Source organism: Cariama cristata, unplaced genomic scaffold (genome assembly GCF_000690535.1).
Source record: "Cariama cristata isolate BGI_N322 unplaced genomic scaffold, ASM69053v1 scaffold55, whole genome shotgun sequence".
Classification (NCBI taxonomy): Eukaryota; Metazoa; Chordata; class Aves; order Cariamiformes; family Cariamidae; genus Cariama; species Cariama cristata.
This window is the reverse complement of record NW_009618996.1, coordinates 56,654-83,271: the sequence shown is the minus strand read 5'-3', so window position 1 is coordinate 83,271 and position 26,618 is coordinate 56,654. Positions and strand designations below refer to the sequence as shown.

Sequence of the window (26,618 nt, the reverse complement as noted above, 5' to 3'; positions counted from 1 at the left end):
TCGGTGGTAGCTTTTTAAAATACAATTACTGAACGTAACCGATCCACATTATGGAAGTAATAATAATAATACTTTGCACTCAGTGACCTTTTATCTGAGGACCCAAAAGCTCTTAACCAAGGCTTTTAAATAGTCCCTTTCTGCTTATAGGAAATAAAATGTTCAGAGTCTTGATGGAGACTCTGCAGACTGCTGCAGCAGCAGTCCGACTCCATGGCCTATTGCAAGCAGTCAGGTAGGGCTCTCTGTGGGTCTGGGACTGCGGCTGTCCCTGTCCCAGTCCCTGACAGCTGGGAGATGCTGTCCCAGTTGCTTGGGGTGGCATCTCCTACTTCAATGGTACTTTTAATGTTGGATAGAGCCAGCATGTGAGTGGCATTGCTTGTACATTAAAATTCTGTGTGACAGGAACAAGAACGATATATATTGACCCTAACCTGAAATTTCCTTTATTTGCTCTGTAAACTATGAGGATAATACTGAAACGATGTTAAGATCTGGGGATACTAACGCTCAGATATACCACAGTTAGCTGAGGAGCTTAGATGTGAAGTGATATATCTTAGGCTGTATATATTCAGGGCAGACAGATAAATACCTGCAAAGACTGGCCGGTATTTTAGGGGGAACGATTATGTCCTTTTTAAAAGTACCACACGTTAGCCATGAATTTACTGAGCTTTAATACTCAGCCTCAAAAATCACACAATGGTATTTATTGGTAATGGGAGTAAATAACTGTATTTGACATGTGCTTTTGTATAGTCAGTAGTTAATTTTTCTTTTTTTTTTTTTTCCCGTGAAGTGATTTTATTGTTGATACTCAGGGTCTAGAGATCATCTTTGAAAGTTTTCTTGGTGACTGTTTTTCTTTTATCTTTTAGATCGATCTGATTGTGACTTTGGGCGGACTTGGAGGACGCTTTGACCAAACCATGGCATCAGTTGAAACGCTCTTTCATGCAAAAAATATCACCCCTTTTCCAGTGATAGTTATCCAGGAGTGCTCGCTGATTTACCTGCTTCAACCTGTAAGTGTTATGAAAAGTTACTTCATAATAAAACTGCCCTTCCACCTACCCTGAGCCTGTATGTCTTGCACTATTAAATGATTATTTTCTTAATTGTATTCTGTAGGGTCAGAGCCTAAATATAAAAAATATTGCAGGGAAGTGGACAGCAAATGATGGGCTCTGTATTCCTGCCTTGGAAAAGATTGTGTTTAATTTATTCAGGATGGGTTTGTTTAAAAGGGGAGAAACATAGAAATCCAGAAGGTATGAAAATTGAATTTGGGTAGATACAGGATTTTGATTATAAATGAAAAAGATTTTCTTAAATTTTTAAACTAGATTCCAGTAAGTTTAAATTTAGCACAGAGCCCTTTTGCATATTGAGTAGCAATAAGGATATCTGCAGGAAGAGAAACAAAAGAAAGTTGTTAGAGGAAGATGTGAGGGAGTTCCTGACAAACACGTGAGGCAGAGCTCGTATGTAGTCTGAGTGGTGCAGTTCATTATGATGGGAATCCAGCTAGCATCAACGAGGGAATTTATTTAAGATGTGTTATTTTTGTGGTTTTTCAGGTCTGTTATTCCATTTATTGATTCATAAACCAACACACACAAAAGATCTTGCTGAGCTGCTTCTTCTAAGCTTTAAATTAAAGGCAACTCTAAGCATCAAAGAGTCTTCTCTAACAACAATTCATTTATGTACTTGGAAATATCTTTTCCTGATGTCAGGGTTTCTAGAAGCTTAACTAACTTTCCCATTTTATCTTGGAAAGCTTATTTCATTAAAATAAATAACATTCATGGATAAATTTAACAAAACCCCTCACACACATGCTTCATTGTAATTTGAGAAAAGCATTAATAAGATTCTATGAGATTATAGATTTAAATCCACAGGGGGAGATGCTGTATTAACAACTTTGAAGCACTGTATCTGCAGGAAAGATAGTAGGCACAGGAGCTCATTTGCCAGTATGACGAGGAATGACTCTGATCATTAGTTGCACAGCTAAATGGGTCGAGGCAGCAGAGCGAGGGGGAAAGAGGGCTAAAGGATAACTGTGGTTAAAATCTGAAAGTGAGGAGTAACTCGCTTGTGATTGATCTGCGGGTGCAGTACCTCACTGACCGCTGTAAATTAATGTTAGGATATTCTTAAGAACATATTGAAAAGCTGAAATAAGATGGAATATTCCCAATTTAGCTTCCAAAACACTTACTTGGAATGGAAAGACTTTTAATTCTTTTCATTCACCTTTTCTGTAAGCGGCTTTAAAATACCATGCCTAAGGTTGCTTTCAGAAGAGTCTTCAATGAATAATTAAAACCTTTGCAACTTGAAAAAAATTCATGATCTGTGCATTTAAATAGAAATAGGAGGTTGCTAATTGATTGTGCTTGCTGGAAACTTCTTTATGTTCTGTTTTTAATAATGCTGTATGAGAAGCATTCAATACTTTTTTGTTGATGGGGAGAGTTTCACAGGATATTATTTTTTCTGCCATTCCTGGCTGTCACTCTGCATTGCCAGTAACTGACTTTTGTAACTTCAGGCTGTTTCTAGTATTCAGAAATAAAGGGCAGATAGAGGGGCAGGCTGTTTAAACAATCTTAATGCTAACTTTGACAGAAAATTGCTTTTTGTTGTTGGTTTAAACTTGTCACTGTCAGTATCTTCAGTCAACTGTTGTGGTACCTCCAGTTAATAACGTTAATCCTGCATAGTTTAGATAAAAATCAAATGAGTGATTTACACACAGAAAGAAATGAGGATGCTAAGCTTGGAAGTACTCTTTTTTTTTTTTGTACGGAGTTCAGTGTGCTATTTTTCTCTTGTAAACAGCCACAGTCATGACATTCTCTCTTTTTTCCCCTCTCCCCTTTGTAATTTAAAATCAAGGTGGGAAGGAATTTAAAACAGTGGGAGGCCCACTGACTTTGAAATGTGAGTCTGGAAACTGTGCAACAAATGAAGCAAAGTTTTGAGATTCAAATGCTAATGCAAATGATAAAGTTAAGAGCATGTTGCTTTTTCTACAAAATGTAGATCTGAAACCCTTCTCTCTTGGGGAAAAAGAATCTGAACTTTATTGGATTCTTTGAATAAAATATAGGAGCAAAACATAACCATGTTTTTGCTTCAAAATAACATTAGCCCTCCGTTCACTATAGCGGGAGACTAGTATTGGTTCTCTATCATGTGTACCTAGGCAGAGGCTAAAATATTTGGGTAGAGCAGTTAAATTAGTAATCCCGTAACAGCCAGAAGAAGGATACAAAGGGGAATAACAAATCAATCTGCTGAATTTTTAGTTACTAATGCAGAGACTAAGAGGATGGTGTGAGTAGATATCTGAGTACACTATAAAATCTATTAAATAATTGCTTTGAAAGAGTTATTTCACATTATTACAATGTTGATATAGAGGGGTGCAGCAAAAAAAAAAATTCAGTATCTAACACACTTATAAAGGGTCCACAGTGATGTAGGAAGCAGGCTTACAGACTTGCTAAAAGTCTTCAGGGTGATAGAGGAAGACAGCAAGGACAATGCCTGATTTAGGATCCACTGCAGACTGCCAAGCAAGGAGGACCAGGTCAACACAGCCTTTTTTCGTCAATCAAAAATTATCCAAGTACTGAAGGTAAGGGTAATTGCCATTTTGAGTACTGAGGCATCTCTTGGGAAATAAACGGACAGACAGTACAGGTTTTTGAAATATATTGATAAAAATGTTTTGGCATGGAAAGTGAAGAAAACTACAAGGAAATAAACCCATTTATATTAATTTCTGACCTGTAAGGATGGGCTATGAGAGGTGGAGAAGTGAAAAAAGATGGGAATAATTACACCCCATAAATACCTGTCTCCGTGGACTCTGTGGAGAATCTGGGTGGTAGGCTGAGATCTAGGTGTACGCTGTAGGTATCTAAATTTAGATAAATGAATTCCAATATTGGTCAAATTACTAAACAAGTATTTAAGAAAAGAAAGTAGACATCAATTGAGGTGCATCTATGAAAGGGCCCAAGCAACAAGAACATAGTTTGGAACTACAGAAGTTGTAAGTTGACAGTGAAAGACTTTCTCTCGTCTGATGACAAACAGCCAAAATTTAGTGCATCTTTTGCTCAGTCGTCACTAAAGCAACATATTCCTTTAAGCAGATAACCAACACAGTTAAAATCAGTGCCGAAGTCCAAAGACTTTAAATTGCTTCAGAGAAAATGCAAATAAAAGATTGAGCTGCCTTTGATTTTGCCAGCTCCGAGGTTTGTTAGTTTTTGAGTGCCATGCAACACTAATTAGGATAGGAATCAGAAACAGGGAGAATGTGTAAGAATTCCAGGAGGTGATGCTTGCTCTGAAGCATTTTCTAATGTTATGATTGGAATTTAAAACAAAAAAAAAAAAAGAGGAGGATAAAAAGTATCTCTGTACTGAATAGCCATCATATTTCTTTCGATGTTGCGGGGAGGGAGGAAAGCCTGAATTCTTAATAAGGAGTAATCACTTTTTATAAGCAGGATATTTTATGCAACAGTCCGTACATTTTATGCTTGAAATTTTGGTAATATCAATTACCATTAGAATATACCCTGGCTGAAGAGCATTAGGCCCTTAGAGTCATGTTTATCATGCTAGCCATGCTCAATATGAATGGCTTAAGGTTTCACATACATACTTTCTCATTTTCTGGTTGTGTGCTTCTCAGGAGTACAGAAACATTAGCTTCTGTACACTGAGCATAAATTATCTTTTATCTGTGAGTTTTATGGCAGTTTGTAATACAAGGTAATAGGATTTATGACCAAGAAATGAGAAGATGTCCAAGAGTTAATGAGGCCTGTCTTTTACATATACTGAGTAGTTCGGTTTTCCCCACACAGGATTCCAGCCCTGGGATGTAGAGGAGAATTGCTGCCTAGACATGAAAATGTGTTACAGCAGCCTATTTTTGTCAGTTAGGTAACTCTTTTTAGTGTGTGAGTACTTCGATAACCCTTTTTCTTGCACACAGCTTTTCTTGTGAGCTCGTGCCTGCCTTCCCTGTGAGAAACGATGACTAATTTAACATCATGGATAGCAGTCCAGCAGCTAAATATGAGCAGTAAGAATCTGGAGTCCCATCCCTTATTCTTGGCTCTTTACTGCCATTTCTTTGAAGAGATGTAAATTGTATAGTCTTTTGATTTCACAGTCTCCTAGTTTGTAAACTGGATAAAACCCACATCCTTCTCTGAATGGGTACTGTGAGGTTCATTTAGTTTTTTACAAAATACCATTACATCCTCAGCTCTGCACTGAAGTGGAACATAATATTATGGTAATAGTAACAACAGTATTAATAAGGCCCTTAAATAACATCAATATTGCCATGTTGTAGGCTGTGCAGCTAATTAGTTAGCATGGTCCCAAGCACAGATTTAGTAGGAGCCAGCTACCATTCTCGCAAACAGTGCCTGGGCACAGTTTGGGTTTAGCCCAGGCCAGTAATTGCTTACTAAGCGTTTGGAGGGTACCGCCTTGCCTTGGGGACAAGAGAGAACAGCCGTTTGCGTATGAGCAGCGCTGTGCCAGTTGGCTTGAGGTCGACAGAGCATCACCTGAACCGTTTAACAGGTGCAGACAGAGTGACTAGGCATGGCGATCTGCTCCTACCTAGGTGGGGACACTGCAATAGATCTAAGTGAGGGAAGGTACAAGATTGGAAACTTTACTGGAGTTTGTTGCTGCAATTCTCTATGCCAATGTTATTTGGTTTGTTTTGTGTCCATGCTTGTAAAGTTTAATGGGAAGTTCAGGGTATATACCTTCAACTTCTGGGTTTTCTTCTGGTAGCTAGTTCCTTGATTTTGCAGGAACTTCAAGAAATGAGTTGTCAGATCAGTTCTGTACCACCTCATATGTGTAAGAAGCAGATGTGGCTTGTACTAGCACTCAGTGGAGAAAATCCTTAGTGAATATGTCTCTTCTGGGTGATAACTTTGGAATTTGGAAATTAAGAGATAACCTTTAATGTCTCCTTTTCCTAAATTAGAAGTCTCTTTTGTGGGTAGATTCAGTTGCAGAAAGGACCCCATTGCCAAGGAAGGGGTTTAAACATATATTAAATATTTAAACATATATTTAGTACTTAAAATATTTATTGCCCTGAAAGGCTGTCTTCCAGTTTGGTATCTACTCTCAAAGAGCACTGTTGGAACTTAGTCTAGTTGACAAAGCAAGGAGTCTGTGCCTTGAGTTCCTTGTAGCCAACTTGAATGAGCAGAGCATCTATGGAATTCGCAAATATACAACTTTTTGTTCTTTGATAAATACATCTTTTTGTGACTTTTACTATAAGAAAGCCAGCTGTTCAGCTGGACAGAAACAGTGTGAATGTCAAAATTATTAGCAGTGGAAAAGTCTTACTCAAGCTCTTCTCTGGGAGCCTGGCTCCTTCACAGGAACCCTTGCAGGAAAGATTTTTGTACTTCCAGAGTTTCAGCAGCACATTTAAATGGCTTCTTAGGAAAAAGTTGCTATGTTGGTAATTTAGCTGCCTTGGTTTCCTTCTTTGGTAAGAAACTTTGAGGCTTTGGTTACAGCTCAACTTACATTCTGAAAATAAGACTGTTAGAGTTAGAACCTGTGTTTTTCTTCTTCCCTGGGAAAATTCAGTCGGGCTAATGATCATTCAGTCATTCTTATCCTGTGTTTTTGTAGCAGGCTTGTGTAAATGTGAACTTCAGAAGGCTCCAGGTCCAAGTGACTCAGGTTTATTTCATGGTAATTTATGCTTATGAAGTTGTGTTGCCTCATGTTTACCACAGGATTTCTGTGTTTTACTGGATAGCAGTGATACAAATTTAATTAATTTTTGTTGGTCACGTCTTGACCTGAGGAAGATTTACTTGCTATCTTGCTTCTCACTGTTAGAAAAGGAAAATTTTAGTGGGATTTTCTCTTAACAGCTAATTCTTTTCTATTTATAGTTCTATTCCACCATCAGCAAATGTGTAGTATGAAGTATATAAAGCTTATATAGTATCTTAGAAATAATTATTAGCTTTTGAAACACTCATATCCTTTCAAGCAGTTTATTTAGCATCAGTTAAAAGTGCAGCCTGATTCAACTTTATGAAATATTTGGAATTATGTGGATTTTTCATGGACTTTTTTGCAGAGAATGACATCTAATAGTTATGGATTACTTCTGTGTAATGAAGACATATGGAAAATATTTTTTTATAAGTCTCATCGTACAGCCTTTGCTTAGACAAACAGATTACAGCAAATTCATAAGTCAAATTGTTAGCTTGCAGGTAACCACTTTAAAAAACACACTTACTTTCAGAGAGGAAAGTAAAATCCCATCATTGCCAAGTGAAAAAGAATAGTCTTTACTAAATGAGATTTTCATCTGCTCATAATTCTTAAGAAACAAGTAATACTCTATAGCAGGGTATCTTAATCACACAGCTGTTTTTAAATTCACATCTTAATGGTTGTCTGCAAGAGAAGATGATGTAAAGAGTCTAGTTGGATTACTTACGTATTTATAAATTCTGGAGTTATCCGGTTTGATTCTGAGTCAATATCTGATATTGGTAACTTTCAATGGTTCTGCTCACAAGATTTTTCAGTCTTTGTCCAGCTTTTTAATTAGTTACTACAACACCTGATGGATGATCATCTAGGAGAATCTTGACTCTAAATAAAACTCTTCCAATGAGGTTCCTGCTCTCTGTTGTTGCCCCTAGCTGTTGTAATATGATCTTGTTAATATGATAATATCTATTTTGCTGCTTTATGGTTTGCTGTTACAAAGCTAATTTTCTTAAAGCTGCGTCCTTTTGCAAACCTGTCAATTACTTGGGTTTTCTTTGAAGGCTTAATCCTTCTTTTCATCCCCACCCTTAACAAACTTCTTTCTGCAGTGCTCTGATACTTTGGGGGTTTTGCGTACAATGTAGTATTAATGATTTTCTGTACTGTGAAACAATTCTTCTGCTGCACAAATTGCCTGCTTTATATTAAATGATCAGCAGCAAAACATACAACATTTGTCTTTAACATTTACTTACCGGTAGGAGCCGATGCTTAAACTCAGATCAGTGGGAAGCTGGTAAAACTTTCTCCTGTTTTGGTGATAGTGGTAAGCTGAGGAAGCCCACAGCAGTACTTTCACTTGCTGTATGTTCATTTCATCTTTCTTCTGTAATTAAACAGGACAAAGCTGGAGTGTGCATCCATGTCTGTGCTCATTCTAGTTTTGTTTGTTTTTCTTCCCAGGTAGAACTTTGATCCTATATGGGGATTTTGTAGTAAGCTAAAGAATTCCCAAGCTTTTTGTGAATAGATTTTTGATGAAAAAAAAAAAAGGCATTCTAAAAGACTGTTAATATGGATTCCAAATTTGATCAACAGAATTAAATACTTTGTACATAATTTAATAAGCTTTCTACAAGGTGCCATATTTTTGTACTTTAAAAAAGAAAAATTATTCAAATGCATGTCTGTTTGAAGGTCTCATAGGCTGGTACTTCATAGATTGATTTTGTAGTATTTTTATGATTATTGCCGTGGTTTAAAATATTTGTCTACCGCCTGACACTTAGGGGGAGTAACACAATGTTTTGAAGTTGCAGGATTAACCATTAAACATAAAGGACTAAGAGGACTTAAAGGGATAATTGTGAACACTTTCTGTGACTTGCCTGATTAGAGGCCACTCCCCTTACTAATTAATCATCATACAGCAAGATCTTATTTTCTCTTTCTAATCTTGTTTCTTCTTCTTTCCTTTTTTTGTTTTTTTCCTTCTGTATTTTTCTTGGATCCCATCAACTGTCTTTTATTGACACATCATGATATCTTAATTTTTTAGTTTAGTTTTGTAAACAATATTCTTGCCTTAACTTAAGCAGCCACTGCTGCCCTGAAGACTTTTTCCAGGATATGTCTCTTCCCAGCAGTTACAGTTCTATGCTATGGAGCATTAATTCATCAGTGCTCTTTTGTCATTCTGGCTTCATCTAATCCTCTTGGGTCTCACAGTATTTCCTCTTGATTCTGTTGTACCAGTGACCAAAGTGGCCTCGTCTGTGTAGTATTGGAAACTTGGTGATGCCTACTGCAGCATGCCTATATATCACCCTTAAATTATTGCTGAGTTATAACTCTTTGTTCACCTTCATTGTGTTAGCCCAAATTTCTCAAGTCCTAGAATTCTGTCCTACCCACCAAGTGACACTGAAGGCATCTTACTGCCTTGCTTTAGGTGAATTTCACCGAAATTTTGTAGTAAGAGCTTTCCTCTTTGAGTATTAGGTGGATTTCAGTGATAGTTTGGGGATATGGGATTTTTTGCACTCCCTCCCTGGCATTACTTTTTTAGGGAAACTAACAGGTATCAGAAGTCTGTAATCTGTGACAGAGCCTTCTCTGGAAAGAAAATTAGTGGAAAATACTTTATTGCGTACAATTAAAAATATAGCAGGGAAAATCAATATTATTGTTCCTAGACTGAATGTAAATGACAGTAAAAATTGAAATGATAGTAGTTGATAAATTATTATCTGCTACAAAACCAAAAAAAAACAGAATGCTGAATACTTAATAGTTGACCAAGGCTGAAGGGTTTATAGATTCCTTTAGAGGAAAACTTTAAAACGGTCCTTTCTGCTCACATCTGAGTACTGGCATTAGTTGAAGTTGCAGAAGCTGAGCATCCATATTCTGGCCTCAGTTATATTTGAAAATGTGTTATCTCTTAAATTCAGTCCCTTTGTGAAATCGCCTAGGCTTTTCCAATCCCTTACAATATCACTGTTAATTCTGTATCTGCCAGAGCAGAGGTGTCAACTGTATGGATTTTCTACGTTTACATTTATTGTTAAAAAAGGATTAGTCAGAAGAATGATAATATTTAGTAATATCTGAGGTTCTAGGGAAAATGCTGTACTACCCTGATAAACAAGATTTAGCTAGAACTATTCAGCTTTGCCATGGGAAGTCATCTACTTTGCAATCCGAATTTTCTTCATGTTGGTAACAACTGATTGTATTACTTCAGCACTCTCTCTCTGCTGTAACAGAGCATCCCAAGAGGAGACGGTGATCAGGGATTGAGTTCTTCAGTATCTTTTAAGACTATAATGTGTCTGTCACTCTTGCATCAACTGCAAGCAAAAATACTTGCCAACAGTGCCATTGGGCCCAATGACCTTCATGGGAGCACGAGCTTCCTACTCCTAATCCTAAAATCAAGATATTTGGAGTGAATGTGTTCCTGTTAAAAGCAAGAAAAGGAGTCTGGAAGCTTGTGACTTGGCAGCAGAAGAAGGGCTCCTTCACCATTCTCAGATCTAAATTTACAGAATTGATGCAGTGCCCTGGTAGCCAACGAAAGGGAACAAGCTCCTTCTGGGACAACCATCGGAGCATTAGCAGCAGGTGGAAGCAGCAGGTAACAGCGATAGGACATAGCTTTCTGCAGGAGACGAAGGCACCTTTCTGCTGACCAGGCACGCTCTCACAGGAGTTGTGTTGCTTGGCAAGGGCCTGGATGCTGGATGTTGCAGGGAGACTGCTAAAGCTCGTCTGGCCCTTGAGCTCCTACCTCTTGCTGGTCATCTGCATGGACACCAGTGATACTGCCAAGGGAAATCTGAAGTAAATCAGGACTGACTGCAGAGCTCTTTAGGGAAAGGTGATGGATAAACTTCTATCAGAAATCAGAAAAAAAAGTCCCTAATCATTAGTCTGATGAGATTTCACAACAGCTTTCCAAAAGGGAATAACGGAGAGGAGGGGGACAGTTAGAAACAGAGCTCACTATATTGATTTTATATTCCCAACTGTATTCCCAAAAAAAGTGAACATAAAACTTTCAAAAGTTGCCGACATACGACCTTATGTAGGCATTGTGTTTCAAACTGTCCTTCATTTCCTGCTTTTGAAACTTGAAGCCTGGCAGTCACGTTATTCGTTTTGAACCATGAGTTACATGAGCCATGGTGGTCTGTGGCCAGCCTTTCAGCAGTGCTGGTTTGCAAACAGTTAACATCAGTTCCAGCCCCGGCTGTGGAGTCTATTTCACAAATGTAATTCCCTTTCGCATTTTATTTACTATATCTGGAAATCTAGGCATTGCTTTTGTCTATACCATAGGAAATCACAGATATCCAAAGGTGATTTAGCAATCAGGGAAGTTTTGCTAGTGAGAAAGTGTATACCTTTTGGCTAGTAGTGTTACCAGAACAGAATAAATTTCAGCATATGGCAAAGCAGATTAATGAAATCTAAGCATGTGCTTAAGCACTTCATTGATTTGTGGTCCGCAGATGTAAGTATAGTATCTCATCTGGTGTATAATTCCAAGTTAAGATGTTTCTGCGTTTTCCCATCCACATGACAGCCAGTGATGCTTCATAGGGAGTATCTGCATTTCTGTGGCATCAACATCTGTTTCTGAATGGTTAATTTTCATTAAAAGTTCCCATCCATTGTTAATTGAATTATGGCCTTCAATTTCAGCAGTGTCAGGTACCTGAGGGAGAAGAAGGAGCTACACCCAGGGGGGAATCCTTTTATTCTGATGAAAGAATAAATTACCAGATTGAATAATAATTAGCTTGCAGAATTCTCTACTGGTAACCTCAGTGTTGACAATGAAATGTGCCCTTGCGTTATGAGTCTGAGGTCTTCCTACCTCACAGCAACTTAAAGATTTTTAGATATATGCATCTAAAAGCTGCATTGCAGCAGGTATCTCTCCTTAGGCTCTTAATAATGAGGTCACCTTGTTCAATTCTTTCTCGGCTATCACGTTCCTTTTGGGGCAGGGAAAAGAGGAAGCCTCTCTGGTAAAAAAAGGTACATTTTTCTCCTCTTTGTAACCACCAGCAGTTTTTCCTCAACTGGGGGAGGTACTTGAGTGAAGTGAGAGCAGCTGAAGATCTGGAATTAGTCTTCTGTGGCAATGATGCCACAGGCAGAGAGTCTCATTAGCTGTGAGCTTGGTGAATTTATTTAAGGAGGAGCTGCCTGTCTCCTTTATGTTAGAAGAACCTGGGAACTGGGAATAAAATCGATAAAGTATTCACTATACCCAGGGTATCAGCTGAAACTTTAAAGCAATTAAAAGAGCACCAAGGGAGGACTCAGCAGGTCTCTGAGGACCAGTATGTCTCTGCGTGAAGTCCCAGACTCTCCTGTCCATTCAGGATTGCGTGGGAGTTGTTTCCGTGTGTTGTAGGTGTGCAAGCTACTGCCTGCAGCCTTAACCCACCCATGCTCACTGGTCTTGAAATCCCATGAGGAATGTGGGGAGTCTGGTATATCCCTGTTGTGTGAGATGGGTGGCCACAGGCAGAACTCTTGAGCAGCGGCCTGAGTTATCATAAACAAATCCAGCTACTCCATTCTGCCAGATGATATATGCCACAAATGAAGGTGTGCTTAAGGATCTATGCAGTTAAAGGAAGTAGCTCATCATCTATTACATGTATTTTATCAATTTTCTGTAAGCTCAGTGATACCAACTGAATTAATAATGCCATTCAGCCTGTGTCACTTCTTGGTCTTTCAAGTGTCTGACTTACAGATCTCCTTTCTTACCTGTTCACGAGCAATGAGTGATGCTGCAGAAGTATCAGGGCAACACGGAATCTCTGTTATAATTTATGAATAGTAACGCCCTTCATGAACATCTCCTTTTTGAATTCTCTTTTGTACTTAAACCTAGTTTCAGATTACTGTGCTAAATGTGTTCTGTGTCTCCCTTAGGGGAGGTATTATGAAAATGTTGATTTAGAAAACAGTTTTTCCAACAATAGTCTAGGAAGTTTCTAAGTGCTTCCAATATAGAAGCACATTGAACCGTCAAACATATTCCTAGAAAACTCTTAAGGAGATAAAATACTTAAACATTCTTTTTTTTTTTTTATTCCAAGTCATCTGGGAAGGTGAATCAGTTTTAGCTATTTAGTGTAGTCTGTTAAAAGGCACTAAATAGTCAGAAATAACTGTCAGCACTATGGTGAGCTGCCTAACATTGGTAATACAATTCAAATGTGCAGCTGAGATGTTCCTCCTCCTAATTTATACTCTTTTTGTGGCAAGGTCAGCAACGTTCACAAGCATCAGCCTGAGCCACGGTCTTCAGATAATGAAGTGAATGTAATTGCTCATTTCTATAGCACTTGGAAACCCATGCATAACGATGTTCAAATCTCTCATCTTGAAAGACGGTAGGAGCTCATGTTTCTGAGACAGGCTGAGCCAGCCCCTGCAGTTCTGTGAAGCTGACACCCTGCTGGTGTCTCCTCCTGGAAGCCCAGAGGCATCTCCTGCCGAGAGCCTGCATCTGGTTGCTCCCATGCAAACTTCATTTTCAGCTGGGTTAAGTGAGAACAAGGTCCTCTCTTCTTGAAGTTTGGCAGTGTTTCTCCATGGGACTCTGGAAATGCAGGGTGATTTTAAGACCACTGTTTTATAATTGGACTACTTTTCCCATCTGAGGGATAAAGATTCGACAGTGAGTTAGCTAGAGCTTACTTGAAGATGCTTTCTCTTCACTGATTGTTTTGATAATTCCTCCTTCACAGTCGTCTTGGAGAGGGGGAAATGATGGTGAAGTAAATCTGAAAATAAGCCCGGTATTTAGACATGCTTGATACTGGTCTGTACAGTGTTATGCTAGAGTGTGGCACTGCAGTACCATGATTTCTTTCCTTCAGATTATGTACTTAAAATCAGATTATTAGGGCTATGCGTATTCTCAGAATTTTTTATCATGAGGGGCAGCTGACATACAAAGTCTTTGGTGGAAATAGTTATTTTTAGAAGAGTCTGTAAGATGAGGAATAATAACTTACCTAACTTTTCATATAGGCTCTGATTTCCATTACTGAATCTCAGACTACATCTCATGTCACATTCTTTAGCTTGATCTTAAGGTGTATTACTCTTATATTACAGAGAGAGAGAGAGACAAAAGCATGAGGAAGTGGAACGATTTTCCCAGGTATCCAGGGAGTCAGTACCATATTGAAAATTGAATCCAGTTTTCTGGGTTTCTATCTCCAGTGACCTGTCAACTGGGACCTTTTGTCCCACTTCTTGATGCCTGTGACTTGATTAGGAGTGACCTTTAGAGATGATGGAGGTTTTTACTGAGAGCGCTTAATGCACTCAGAAAAATCACAAAAGCTCACTTTTCTATAGTAGTCAAAAATTCATCCTAACTTCCTTAGGAGAAATTGTGAAGAAGATGGATATGTATAAATGAATTAATCTCAGTTCTTAAGAAGCATGAGAAAAAAATCTCACATCTGAATCTGAGGATGTCATGACTTAAATTGGCCAAATATGTATATGCCAATTATAACAACAGCTGATTATTTCTAATGAACAATATATCCAAGAACAAAAAGAAAAGATGAGCTAGTCATGAGTATGGCAGACAATTATTAGAAATAGTAAACTCTACATTTTTACATCTTTTAGCTTTCTGCCCCTGTGCATGAGCAGTGAGCGTTGTGCCATCCAATAAAACATTTTTCATCTCACCAGAATATTACAAGTTCTATTTTGATTGTTGTAACAAAAAGCAGTTCACAGGAGACATTAGAAGATGGATGTTTGTTCCCTCCTGCCTTTTCTAATGTGTTGGAGATGTGTAGGTTAGAAATGCAGAAGGGAAAATGACTATAGCTATCAGAGTCTTTCATAGGTGACTGAGCAAAAGAAAATCCTAGGATATCACATAACAGAGCTTACAGCAAGATTTGTTCTCATTCTGTGAGGTTTCTAGGAAATTCATATGTCATGTCCCAGTCCAATGAGCTGTCATGAACACAGCCTACTCAAGCATAGCAGTATGTTGCTGCTCCTTTAGTATGTAGTCAGATAAACTTTTGTGGTTGGATGGACAGGCACATTTTCCCCCTTTCTTATCCGAACTAATTTCTAACTGTAGATTGTATAAATCCCTAAGCAAGTAATTGATTCTTTCCCTTCTCAGAAGAGCTGCTGACCTATATTTTAACAGAGGCCAAATTTCTTGAATTTGGCTTAAAAATACATAATTTAAATGCTCATTCACCATGGTTGTATAGAACCAGCATATGGACAGGCACATTTTCCCCCTTTCTTATCCGAACTAATTTCTAACTGTAGATTGTATAAATCCCTAAGCAAGTAATTGATTCTTTCCCTTCTCAGAAGAGCTGCTGACCTATATTTTAACAGAGGCCAAATTTCTTGAATTTGGCTTAAAAATACATAATTTAAATGCTCATTCACCATGGTTGTATAGAACCAGCATAAATTTCTTTCTCTTTTTTTCTGCCCCCCCCCCCCCCACCCCCATGAAGATACTTCACAAATAATGTGTCAAATAAAGTATTTGCAGTGTAGTCTTCAGCATGGAGAAAGAGACTGAATACACTATGAGAAAATCAGAATCACCTCTGTCCTTTTATAGAGGGAAGGCAGAGGAGGTTTTTAAGCGTTGGGTTAGGTCTGTAATTTAGGCCAGGTTAGGCAATAACTGTGGAAGCGGAGGGAAAACATTTGCACTTAATGCTCTGCAGGAGTGAAACTGGTGCAAAGATGCAAAGAGAAGAGAGACATAATGCAGATCTTGCAAATTGTATCTGAACGGGAGAGTGCTACAGACTTTAGACAGGCTAGAGGAGGAGAGGATGAAATAAATGACATGAAGAACTAGCAGAGTGTGGATATGATAATTATCTACTAGGATAAAAATGTGAAGTCTTTGTAGTCCTATTGTATTGTTTAGGAAAAATGTTAAGAGATGCTCATAATCTGGATCCATGGTAGGTTGAAAAGGAGACTGAAGTAAACCCTAAGGTCATAGCAGAAGTCTATGTTGCAAGTCTCATCTGTGCCTGATCTCCAGAGAATCCAGGTTGTTCCCTGCACTCTACAGTTGTGGACTCCAGCAGAAGCTGCAGTAGCTTCTGAGAGGACCAGCCAGGTCTCAGCCATCCCAGTTGTTAACTTGAGAGAAATACTGTCTGGTGTCTGAACGCCGTGGGTGTCCTGTGAAGGTCTGTGGCAGTCTCCGGCAGTTGTATGTGCATGTTGGGTGCACTTTACCTAATGTTACCACAGTTGCTTCTCCCTACACACACCCACACGCTCGCACTCACACTCACTCTGCTTGTGGTGTTGATTGCTTCCCCAGGCAGTGCTTATTCATGTAGGGGACAAAATTACGGCAGAGGGTTCTTTGATTTATTGGTGAAGAAAGGAGTGATTCTTGGACATACGTTGCATTGTTGTTTGGTTTTGGTTTTATGTTAAACCAATGCAAGTATTCAGCAGTACAATTTTAATGCACTACGTTCTGGTAAGATCTTGGTGCATGGATCATGCACCACCCTGTATAAAAACTGTGTTTGAAAAATCATGGGTAATGTATGCTTGTGTGTAGTAAATTATTCCTTAGCACCTAGTATGGGTTACATGGGTAACCTCTGTTGAGAAGAAGGCACTTCTTGTTATATTTGTGTCTCCTTTTCCAATTGATTGTGTAGGCCTGAGTGAACACTTGCATACATGCTGATCTCTGTTCACCTCCCTAGTCCCAATCAGATTAGTGGAAATACGGATTTGAGTCATATAGAATAATCTGGGCCTGTCATTGCAAACTGTGGATGAAAGGAGCAGGCCTTTCTCATTAGACCTTCATACATAAGTTGGCAAAAAAGGTTTCTCTGGAGACCAGGCACTGTGGCAAGTACGCGGGTCATGTGGTAGGTGGAGATGTAGCCAGCTGAGGGGACAGCCACAAAAAGACTTGGAAGGGAGTGAGAAGCAGAGGGAAGTGTGCTGGCAGGACGAGCATTTCTCCTACCTGACCCCTGTTTCTGCATCACAAAGCAATGAGTTTCCCAAATCGGACACAAACAAACTCTTCCATTTCCAAGGACAGAGGAGGTCATGCAAGGCAGGCCAGTCTTTTCAAAATGGGCTATAATGGGCACTAGCCAAAGCCTTGATATTCATTACCTGCAATTGAGTGGCACTCAGAAACTCTGCCTTCTTTTCCCCATCCTAAGAAATATTCAAAGGAAATAAACCGAATTGCTTCCAGTCTGTTCTTTGCAATTGAATGGCCCTGGTCTAAATAAGTGAGAGCCAGACAAAGCCAGAGTAAAAGGTAGAGCTTCTCAGAAGTAATTTCATCTCTGAGTATCTGACATGATTTCTGTGAAGAAGTATCACTTCAACATGATATATCATGTAATAAATAATGAGGATAGTTTGTTTTAAAGATTGTAGGTCTGTGTATGTAATTATAAATATATCACAATGATAAAATTAGTCATGTATGAAAAAGTAAGATTCTCTGACGGTAGGACCTTTTCCCTTCCAAAATGCCTCAGAGTTTTTTTTCTACTGTGTGGGTGTGTTCTTACGTACCTGGAGAAAATTATATAGTTCTAAAAATTGAGTGTTATCCAATAAAGAACACTTTGCTCAGTTTCATTATACACCCATAATATGTTCTCAAAAATGGAACATGATTTTTGAAGCGGAAGTTATTAACAATGGTGTTATAACTGTTGTGCTCCCAGGAATATGATGGATGGATGGAAAGAATATGCTTATAAGTCATTTGCGGACAGTGTTTTGTGCCACTTTTTTTTATTGTTATGAGGGAGGAAAAGCAATGTAATGATATCTATTGGAAATTACTTGAAGGCTACTCCATTTGAACTGATTGATGTTTCTACTGGTTAAAAAGGGTGTTTCCATTTTATGATATTAGGACTAAGTAGATAAAAACAGAGTAAGTGTTGTAAAATACAGCTTTCATCTAGATAGAAGTGCAAAGATGAGTCTATTCTTGTAAACTGTAAAGGGACAGAGCTTAAACACTCTCAGAGTCTGCTCCAAATGTTTACCTGTACGTGTTTTTTAAAAGGAAAACTGAATATAACATTTACTTTACAACAGGAATATCCCAAAGACATCTATCCTAGAAATATATGCACAACCTCAGGATTGTGTGTGCTCCCATTTACTTAAGAATTTTAAAAAGATGTAGTTGCACCGTGTTTAACACTTTTTAGATCTAAAGCATTGCTCGGACTAACAGACATGTTTTATGCATCGGCAAGAAAGTGCATGTGTTTATGAGAAAGCTAATTGGAAAGAGGAAGGAGAATATTTAGCACTATCTGAACTTTAGTGTCCGTGCAGATAAAAAATCTACACTTCTCTAAGACACTTGTGTAATTGTGTTGCCAGAAGAATGCAGTTCTCTGCAGGGGGACAAGACCTCATTTGCAGAAGTTAATTTTTAAAAAGGCTACCTGAACCCTCCTATCAAACACGGTTCCTGACCCCTCTTTGGTTTAATTTACTATGTTAGAAATGCTAGAAATAAGCACCTGCATTTCTGTATATGTGAGTATTGAATGGTGCAAATGAGATTACTGCACTTTTTGAGAATGGATGAGGACAAAGTTTGACTCCTTATTTCTCTCCTGATTGGTATATATGATGGGTAGGAAATATGGGTGTATTTGTGTACACAGGTAATAAAACCACATGGACTTTTATAATAAAGAAATGAGTTTAAGAGCATTTGTGAGTTCATTAGATTACCCAGCCACATTTTGGGATGTTACAGGCAGAACACATTCTGATAGAAAAACATCCTGTTAGGCAGCAAACACGCACTGTATATGTCATACATTCTTGTTATTGCTTCCATATTCATTAAAGTTAAGGCCTTAAAGGACCTGTCAAAATGTTATGCCAAGCTGAGAAACATTGCCTTGATGTGCCTTAGCTTAGCAAGTCTTATTGGCATTGGTAGCACGCTGTCTGAGTAGTCAAAAAAACCCCCTACATTTTTCAAGTCACTTGTATGTTTGTTCCCAATATGCACTTCTTGTTTTTCTTCATTCTTGATATATTTTTCAGAATTCTATACCTTTCTTATGTAACTCTTGTCTAAAATGTGATGGGTTTTACTTGTACGTATATATGGTCCTGATTAGGGAAGGTTAAGTTAGGCCTGAACTTTCTCCAAGTCCTGGGGACGTCGGATTGGAGGCTTAGTCTAAGGCCATCCCTACTATTCTTTTACTTATGAATAAGAGGACTTTGTGTAGGCTTGAATCCATATGCTTACTGGAGTATGAATAGCTAAATTCAAACGTGGTTTAACTCATATTGCCGTCAGGATGTTCTGCTTGATGTAGAGGACAAATAGAAAAATAATCCGAGGATAAAGAAAGTAAAAATAGATTGGGGAGTGGACAGATTAAAAAAGAAGAAGAAGAAGAAGAAGAAATGAAGGCAGAAAAGAGAGAATAAAGGTGTGGGAAATCTATGCTGTCTGTGCTTGTATATAAATTATGTGCCCAGTAGGATTTGACAGCAGTGCTTAGGAGTTTGGGATGCTTTATACATATGGTACGTTGTAAGTAAGCACCTGCGTCTAGCAAATGAACAGTTTCTTTGTTTCTGAAAAATATAAAGAAACTCTTGAAGGAATTTTTATAGGCTTGAGTCTCAGGTAGAAATGGATGGGGAAAGACTTTTACAGACAGGATAGTCTATCATACCTTTATGTAAATATGCTGTATGTATAACATTACAATACAAAAATTCTATTTGATTCTCAAGATCACTGTTCTTATAACTGTCTATAAAATCGTGTCGGACCAAATGGGAAAACAATGGTTTAGGCAGTTGGTCAATACATCTGAAGTAAGAAAATAAAAAATGTGGGGGAAAGGCAGGGGTGGTGGCATTAGAAAAATGAATGCTTCTGTTTTTGAGGAATCTTGTATATGAAAGTCATTGTTAACATCTTTTCAGAAAATGTCCAGTGTGACTTAGCTGAGCTCCCACTGGGCCCTGGTGAATTCGATGGTGATGTTAGTGAGAGGAGAGGCAGATGAGTACATACAGAGTGCACTTGAAAACACGCCTCCGGAATTTCACTGACGTGCAGGAGAAATACTACAGGAGCATGACCTACAACAGACTTTATTTCCAGTGACAGCTCTGGTCTGTGAGATATGGAAAAGGGAGCCTTTTGTAGTAAGAGCCCCTTCCTCCTCAAAAAAAGTCTTTTCTGTCAAACTTTGTCTGTTTTCTGAAGCATCTTGGATCTAAAATACACACCAGAACTGTTGGGCATCTTTACACTCTGGTTAGTAAAACTTAATTTAAAAGTAAAAACTATTTTTACTGGACCCACTGGTGTCAATGACTTAGGAGTGCTCAAATGAATTTTTATTATTCTGGAAACAAACTGAAAGCATTAACATTTGGTTTGTGATTGTCTCTGCCTAAAGCAAATTTTTATGGTCTAGTTAGGTTCTCTTCAAAACAGGCTTTTATAAGTAAATACTCATGGATGATTAACCGTCCTAAAATAAAACTGTTGTCAGATGTTTAAAATGTATGGTGCATGAGGGAGAAGGTATGTGTATGTTGACTTGAAAGCTAATTTCTACATTTCAGTGCCTCTGCAATGGTTAGTAAAACTGAGACACCTGCAGATGTACTTCCAAGGACTTGAGCTTGGGGAAAGCGTGTCATTTTAATTTGGTTGGTTCTAGTGTTTGGGAGCAAAAAAAAGAAAGTGTGACATGGTGAAGTGGTTTCCTAACTTTTGCAGTGTAAAGGAAGTATGTCTTAATCAAAGCAGATCTTTCAAGACCGAGACTATTTTTAGAAAGTTTAAGTGTTACAGACATCAACTGAAGAAATGTCACATGAAGAAACACCTGTAAATGAGTCTACAGAAAATACTTTTATGTGTTCTTTTACTGTATCCATCAATAAAATACCAATATACTGCTGGCTGGTTACTTGTCACTATAAGAAAAAACAATTGGATTTTGGAAATTGATTTTCTTAGAAAGGCATGCAGAAATCTTAGTTTCAGATAAGTATTTCACACACTAATTTGGCTTTTCTCATTCATTCTTACTTAAAGCATAATTTGTACAGCAGTATACAGTCTGTAATTAATGCAGTGGACTCAGTTGAATAACTTTGTAATTGACAAGAGATGATCCTTTTTGACCTTCATTTTAATATGGCAAAATCAGGCAAAATGAAACAACTTCTACAGAAGAATGAATAAAAGATGGTTCGGAAGATGTCCTTTTTCAATAAAATAACAATATTCTGTTTGATGATCCATTAGTCGCTGATAGCTGGTCTAATTTTTTGGTGGGAAAAGCAAATGATTTTTTTGTGACCTTTTATTTCAGCTTGACTTACAAGAGAATCTGAATTTTTTTATTATTTCTGTCTTCTGCTTTAGAAATACTAGATCTCGCTCAAGACGAAGTAAAAGTTCTAATTGCAAACTTTTCCCCCCATCTTATATATCTCAATTTCATGAGCCTTCTGTTTTGTTTTTTTTTCACTTAGGAGTAGGATGAAAGCACAGACACCTGGGGAGTGGTGAGGGCTGGGGCTCTCTGGGCACCAGGAGCTCTGGGGACCCCGTCCCAGCAGGGCCTGCCAGCCCAGCCTGTCCCACCGCCCCAGCCAGGTATCAGGCCCGGCCCCAGGCATTGAGCAGCTCTCTGGGGATGGGGATGGGCTGGGACATGGACCCACCGATGGGCCCAGGAGGGCAGGGCCGTGGGGAACTGGTGACACTGGGGCAAGGGCTGACAGCCCTTGGGTTCCTGGGCCACAAAGAGGGTCAGGGGAGCCCCAGGGGGCTGGGCAGGGACGGGCAGGGCCTTAGGGCCTAGACAGGGTGATGAGAAGGGGATTTGTTGTTTAAAATCAGTGATGTGTTTATCAGTGAGCTCACCTGAGAGGGAGTTCCAGGTGCTTTTAGTTAGCACGTAAGTCAGGCCCTCCCCTCTGCAGGCATGGCTTTTCCATAAAGACCTCCATCCCAGGGTCTGTTTGTTCCTACTGGTAAAATTATGGTTGGCTCCTTTACTCAGCCTTTCTAGCACTGGAGGACAGACAAAGCGTTGCAGGCGAGGTGGATGTAATATGCAAAAGCTACATGACTGCTGGTGAGAGATGTTGCATTGCCTTGACAACAAGTGCGTTTTAAGTCTGCTGATTGACATTTTACTTACTTCCCTTGCTTATAGTTTTATGAAACCTGCTGGGTTTCAGACAATGGAAAGAGATTTCCTCAGGAATGTGAGCCCTGGGTCTAAAGAGTTATTTACTCAAGGGAGAAAACTGAGCAGGCCCATGTGCTGCACAGAAGTGTAAGGTTCATCAGTGGCAGCATGTTCATGGCATGCAGAGGCAATTACCAATAATCTGGTTTGAATATGAAAATAAAAAGAGTCGTTCACGTTGCTCAGGGTAGGTTTGGCTTTTTTCTTTCCCATTTTGCAGTGGGTGAGGGAGCTCTTCCCATCAGGCAGGTATTGTGGAGCTGATTTTTAGACAGCTACAGAAAAAGCATCCTGTGGTGCCTTTCTCTGCCTCCGGTTAATAATAGCTAATCTGAAAGCGGGAATGGATTGAATGGGTTACCCACGTACCTCTCGTGCTTGCCAGCTGACTTTCTTATTTATACGGGGATCCCTGTGAGAATTTTCCAAGGGGGGGGGAAATTTGTGTTTTAAATTAAAAACAATGAGCAACTCTCTTTTGGACTAGGCAGGGACTGCCAGAAGTAGAACTGTAAATACCTTTTAGGAATCTAGGATGCGTTGATTTTTCTCATTCTTCTTTCAAGTCTCAAGTTTGCTGAAGCCTCTGCAGCGTATTTTGGTAGCAATTCAAATCCATGATTATTGGGTGAATCTGTGGAAGAAAAAAAAAATAAAAATTCCATCTTCCAGTCATTGAAATTTATGATAAAACATTGCCTTGTAACAAAACTAAGATTTGGCCTGTAGCCTGCTGGGTTTTAGTTGTGCCACATAATTACATGCAGTACTGTTCATGCAAACTGAGACCAACTGCATGCCAGGAATTTGCAGAAGTCTTTAAAAAGGTTTTTGGGGAGATGGTGAAAATTAAACATTATCAACTGCCTGGTTAATGGGCATTTACTGTGTACAGTCTGGTTACTGAAACATAGAATCTTTCATTCACGAAGTCAAAACAGGTTTGTTCATTTTGTTCTGGCTCTGCAGATGGCAATGTTAAGAGATTATGCATTTTTGGAAGTGTCTTGAAATATTTCTGAATGATGATACAAAGGCAACAGTGAAGAGGAAATTCTTGAGATGCAATATAAAGATTCTGTTTACCTATGAAGCAGAAAGTACTTTAAAATTTTGGGCATGCTTAGCTTAGCTGAGGAGTTCTACCTTTGGCTGCTGTCCAGCCTCTCAGTCTTACAGTCACCCAATTTTTTTAACAAAAGTCAGATACCTTTGTAATGGAAGCAAAAGAAATAGACTCTGATTTCTCTCTTGCCGAATGAGTAGGTGCCTACAGCAAATAGTTTTTCATCTCTCAGCTATGTGGATGTGATCAGTTAGTGGCCTGATTTAGGAACAATATTATCCTCCTGTACCTCACATCACATATCCCTAGTATATACCTGGTGTTTACTCTACAGCCCACATCTGTGTTCAGATTAAGCTTCAATGTACAGTGAACCCATTCAAGATGTAACCAGAATTTCGTTTTCTTACACAGCATAGTGGCTTATCTTTAACTTAGAACACATTAGAATTTATTTTTCAAAGCAAAGATTTTTTTTTTTCCTTTTCCTCGTGGGAATAGTATTTAAAAACGTGCATGGTGTGAATGGGATTATTATATATATAGCTGTGCAGGGATCTGTGTCATACAGTCAGAAGCTTAAGGACTTTACATTCCATAAGAATCTAAAATCACATTCTAGATAACTTTAAATGTTTACAATTGCAGGTTAACTGTATTTGCAATTAAAAAAAAAAATCAAAATGTATGTGTAGGTCGTGTACCGTTTATCATGTGTCCTTTTCTGAATATAGGCGAAAATGCACTCTCTGACTCCATGGTGGAGAAAAGTTGTACTGGAAAAGTTCACTTTGATTTTAGAGACATTGTCCCTCCCAGGTTTAACTACACCCAGTTTATAGACTGGGCTGTTGGATGTTCAAAACTGTAGAATCCCATTAATTCAATGGATTATAGAGATTTATGCTAATAAACATTGTATGTGGTAATAGTTCCGTGTGTCATACCTGCATACACTGTGGAGAGAGAAGTGATTCAGCAAAAATACAATATAATTTCAGGTATTACATTGCAGTAGATGTATTTACCTCTGATCTTGGAATATGGGGAAAGAGGGTTATTATTCACAAAACCCTTCTGCTTTTGGGCAGAGGCAAAAGATGTATGTAGTGCATGATTGCTTGTGCACACAAACGTCCCCGTAGAAAACACATTACTAGTTGTCCAGAAGTTTTATATACAAACTGGCTTCTAAACTTGCATTACTTTCAGTGATAGCTGGAATAGCTCATAAGAATATATGATAGGCAAATGTTTACTTGGAGCTCTCTCTGATGCTTCTGATTTTAAAAACAAACGTAACTTTAGACTGCTTAGACATTTCATTGAACATGCAAATGAGGTATATGAAGTCTGAAAATATTTAAAGCTTATCTAGGCACGTTATGTCTACTGACACAAAATACCCAAGTACAAAAAAGACAAAGTAGGCAACAAAGCTCTGCCCCAAAGTACTTGGTAGTTACAACAAAGCCTCCAAACTTAGAGTGGATTTAAGGCTACCTCAGCTGCAGACATCAGGAGAGACAATGATGTTTTTAACTTTACCCGTTAGTAGTTTAAGATGCAATATCCTGAAAGCGAGCTTGCTGCTTTGAGCATGAAACTTTAACTACTGACACATTTCTTCTGGATGTAGCTGCGGTAACTCTAGGTTATGGGTAATAACTCAAGTTTAAGTTTTGTTAGGTCTTGCTCTTTCTTTGTTTTCCAGGCTAAAAAAGTGAAAAAAGTCTCTGGCGTTTTAAAAATTCTTTGAGAAAATCACTAGCTGCTCTGATGAAAACTGCCTGCCGATTACACATTGTGAAGCAAAATTTAAGGATTACACAGCTGATAGCTGCGAAGAGAGCAGGTGGAAAAGAAAAAGGGCATAAGCAATGAAGCAGCTAGTAATTTTGACATTAAGGAAAGAAGTATGGAAAATTAACCCCTTTGCAAAACAGAACAGCCACTAAGTTTGTAGCTGGAATTCGCAGATGCCAGTGGGCCCTCGAAGACAGAGCTGTCTGTTACGGGTGACATCCAGACCGAAGACAATCCAGCATCTCAGGAAATTGCAGGGCAGTCTGTGTAATGCAGGTCTGGTTTCAGTAGCTGCCGCTGTTTTAAAAAATGAAAGGAATATTCATACATCCAGCAGATAGGCAAAGAGGCTGTATAGAAGCCATAAGACAGAAATGTGTATTTTATTTTTGTGCACAAGATTCTGAAACACTGACTTTTCCCATTTTGTTTCTGTTACATTCATTTACTCTAGAACTGAAATAGATTTCTGTATCTTCCATAGATATTTCTCCTGTGCTGGTCGGAGAGCAGGTTTCTGTGATGAGTCACATTTTGCTGTAGTATGCAGTAGCAGAAAATCAAAATTCTGTATCTTAGCATTGAAAGTTTGGGGAAAGCTTGGATTTAAGGTTGGATCTGAACTTTGTGATTGTTCAATATCTGAATATGTCTTCCCTTGCACATGGGTGGAACCATTTCCTAGGAAAAAAATGCATTTCTTTCTAGAACAATGCAAGCCAGTAGCATGTATACCATGTTTGAAATTACTAAATATGTGTGATTATAATTCAGGAGGGAAGGGGAGAGGTTTAGTAAACAAGCTATTTATTTATTTATTTGATCTGATTATTTTTTAGTTCCTAAGTTGGAAGTGTGGGGCAGTGTAAAACAATAGTAGTTGTATTATTTAAATCTATATACACACTTTTAGATATGACTAGAATGGTTACTTTTTTGCGATATGTCCTAGTAGCCATGCCCAGCTTTAGTAATAATTTTGAGAGGAACTAACTCATGTGGTGGAGAGACTGCGGATCTAACAATGTGCCACCGTTGGTTTTTCCCTGGATCAGTATATTTTTATTTTTTATTTTATAGCAAGAAAGAAGTTTACATAGAGAGGATGAGAAAAGATCAAATGGAGCGGAAATACAATGTGTGAATTGGGTTCGTTAACTTATAAGCAGGTCACAAAATGTTGCATTTTTTAAATTTGGTGTTGCGAAGGTTAAATTTGACTTTGGGGAGTTGGCAGGGGTGTGGCAGCTCAGTTGCAATTAATCCTTAAACCAGGTGTAGGCTTCCTGGAAATAAGTCAGGACTAACTTCTTGTCTTCTGTACTGTAGTCAGCAGATCCAGGCAGCAGTTGGGTGGATTCAGGGCTAGGAGATCCAGTGCTCTTGTGTACCTGTGATTCCTCCTTTCAGGGGTCTGTGAGCAACAGCCAGTATAATCAGACACTCACCTTAAATCAACCTGCTGTGTATTTTAACATTAAAACCAAAACACTTAAGGAAGTTGATACACAGGCTGTTTGCTGCTTCTAGTTCTGTCAAATGGTTAGTCTTAATCTTCTCTGGTGATGGCAGGC

General features: G+C 38.6%; 1 protein-coding gene across 1 annotated transcript in view; it reads left to right on the top strand.

Annotated features, from left to right (window-relative positions):
* Positions 1-213: 213 nt before the first annotated feature.
* Positions 214-26,618, top strand: part of TPK1 (thiamin pyrophosphokinase 1) — a gene marked incomplete at its 3' end in the record, with an annotated part of 43,532 nt that continues 17,127 nt past the window's right edge. The window contains exons 1-2 of the mRNA XM_009701057.1: positions 214-339; positions 885-1,031. Of these exons, the coding sequence (XP_009699359.1) occupies positions 214-339; positions 885-1,031 (273 nt within the window). The remainder of the gene's footprint in view (positions 340-884; positions 1,032-26,618) is intronic.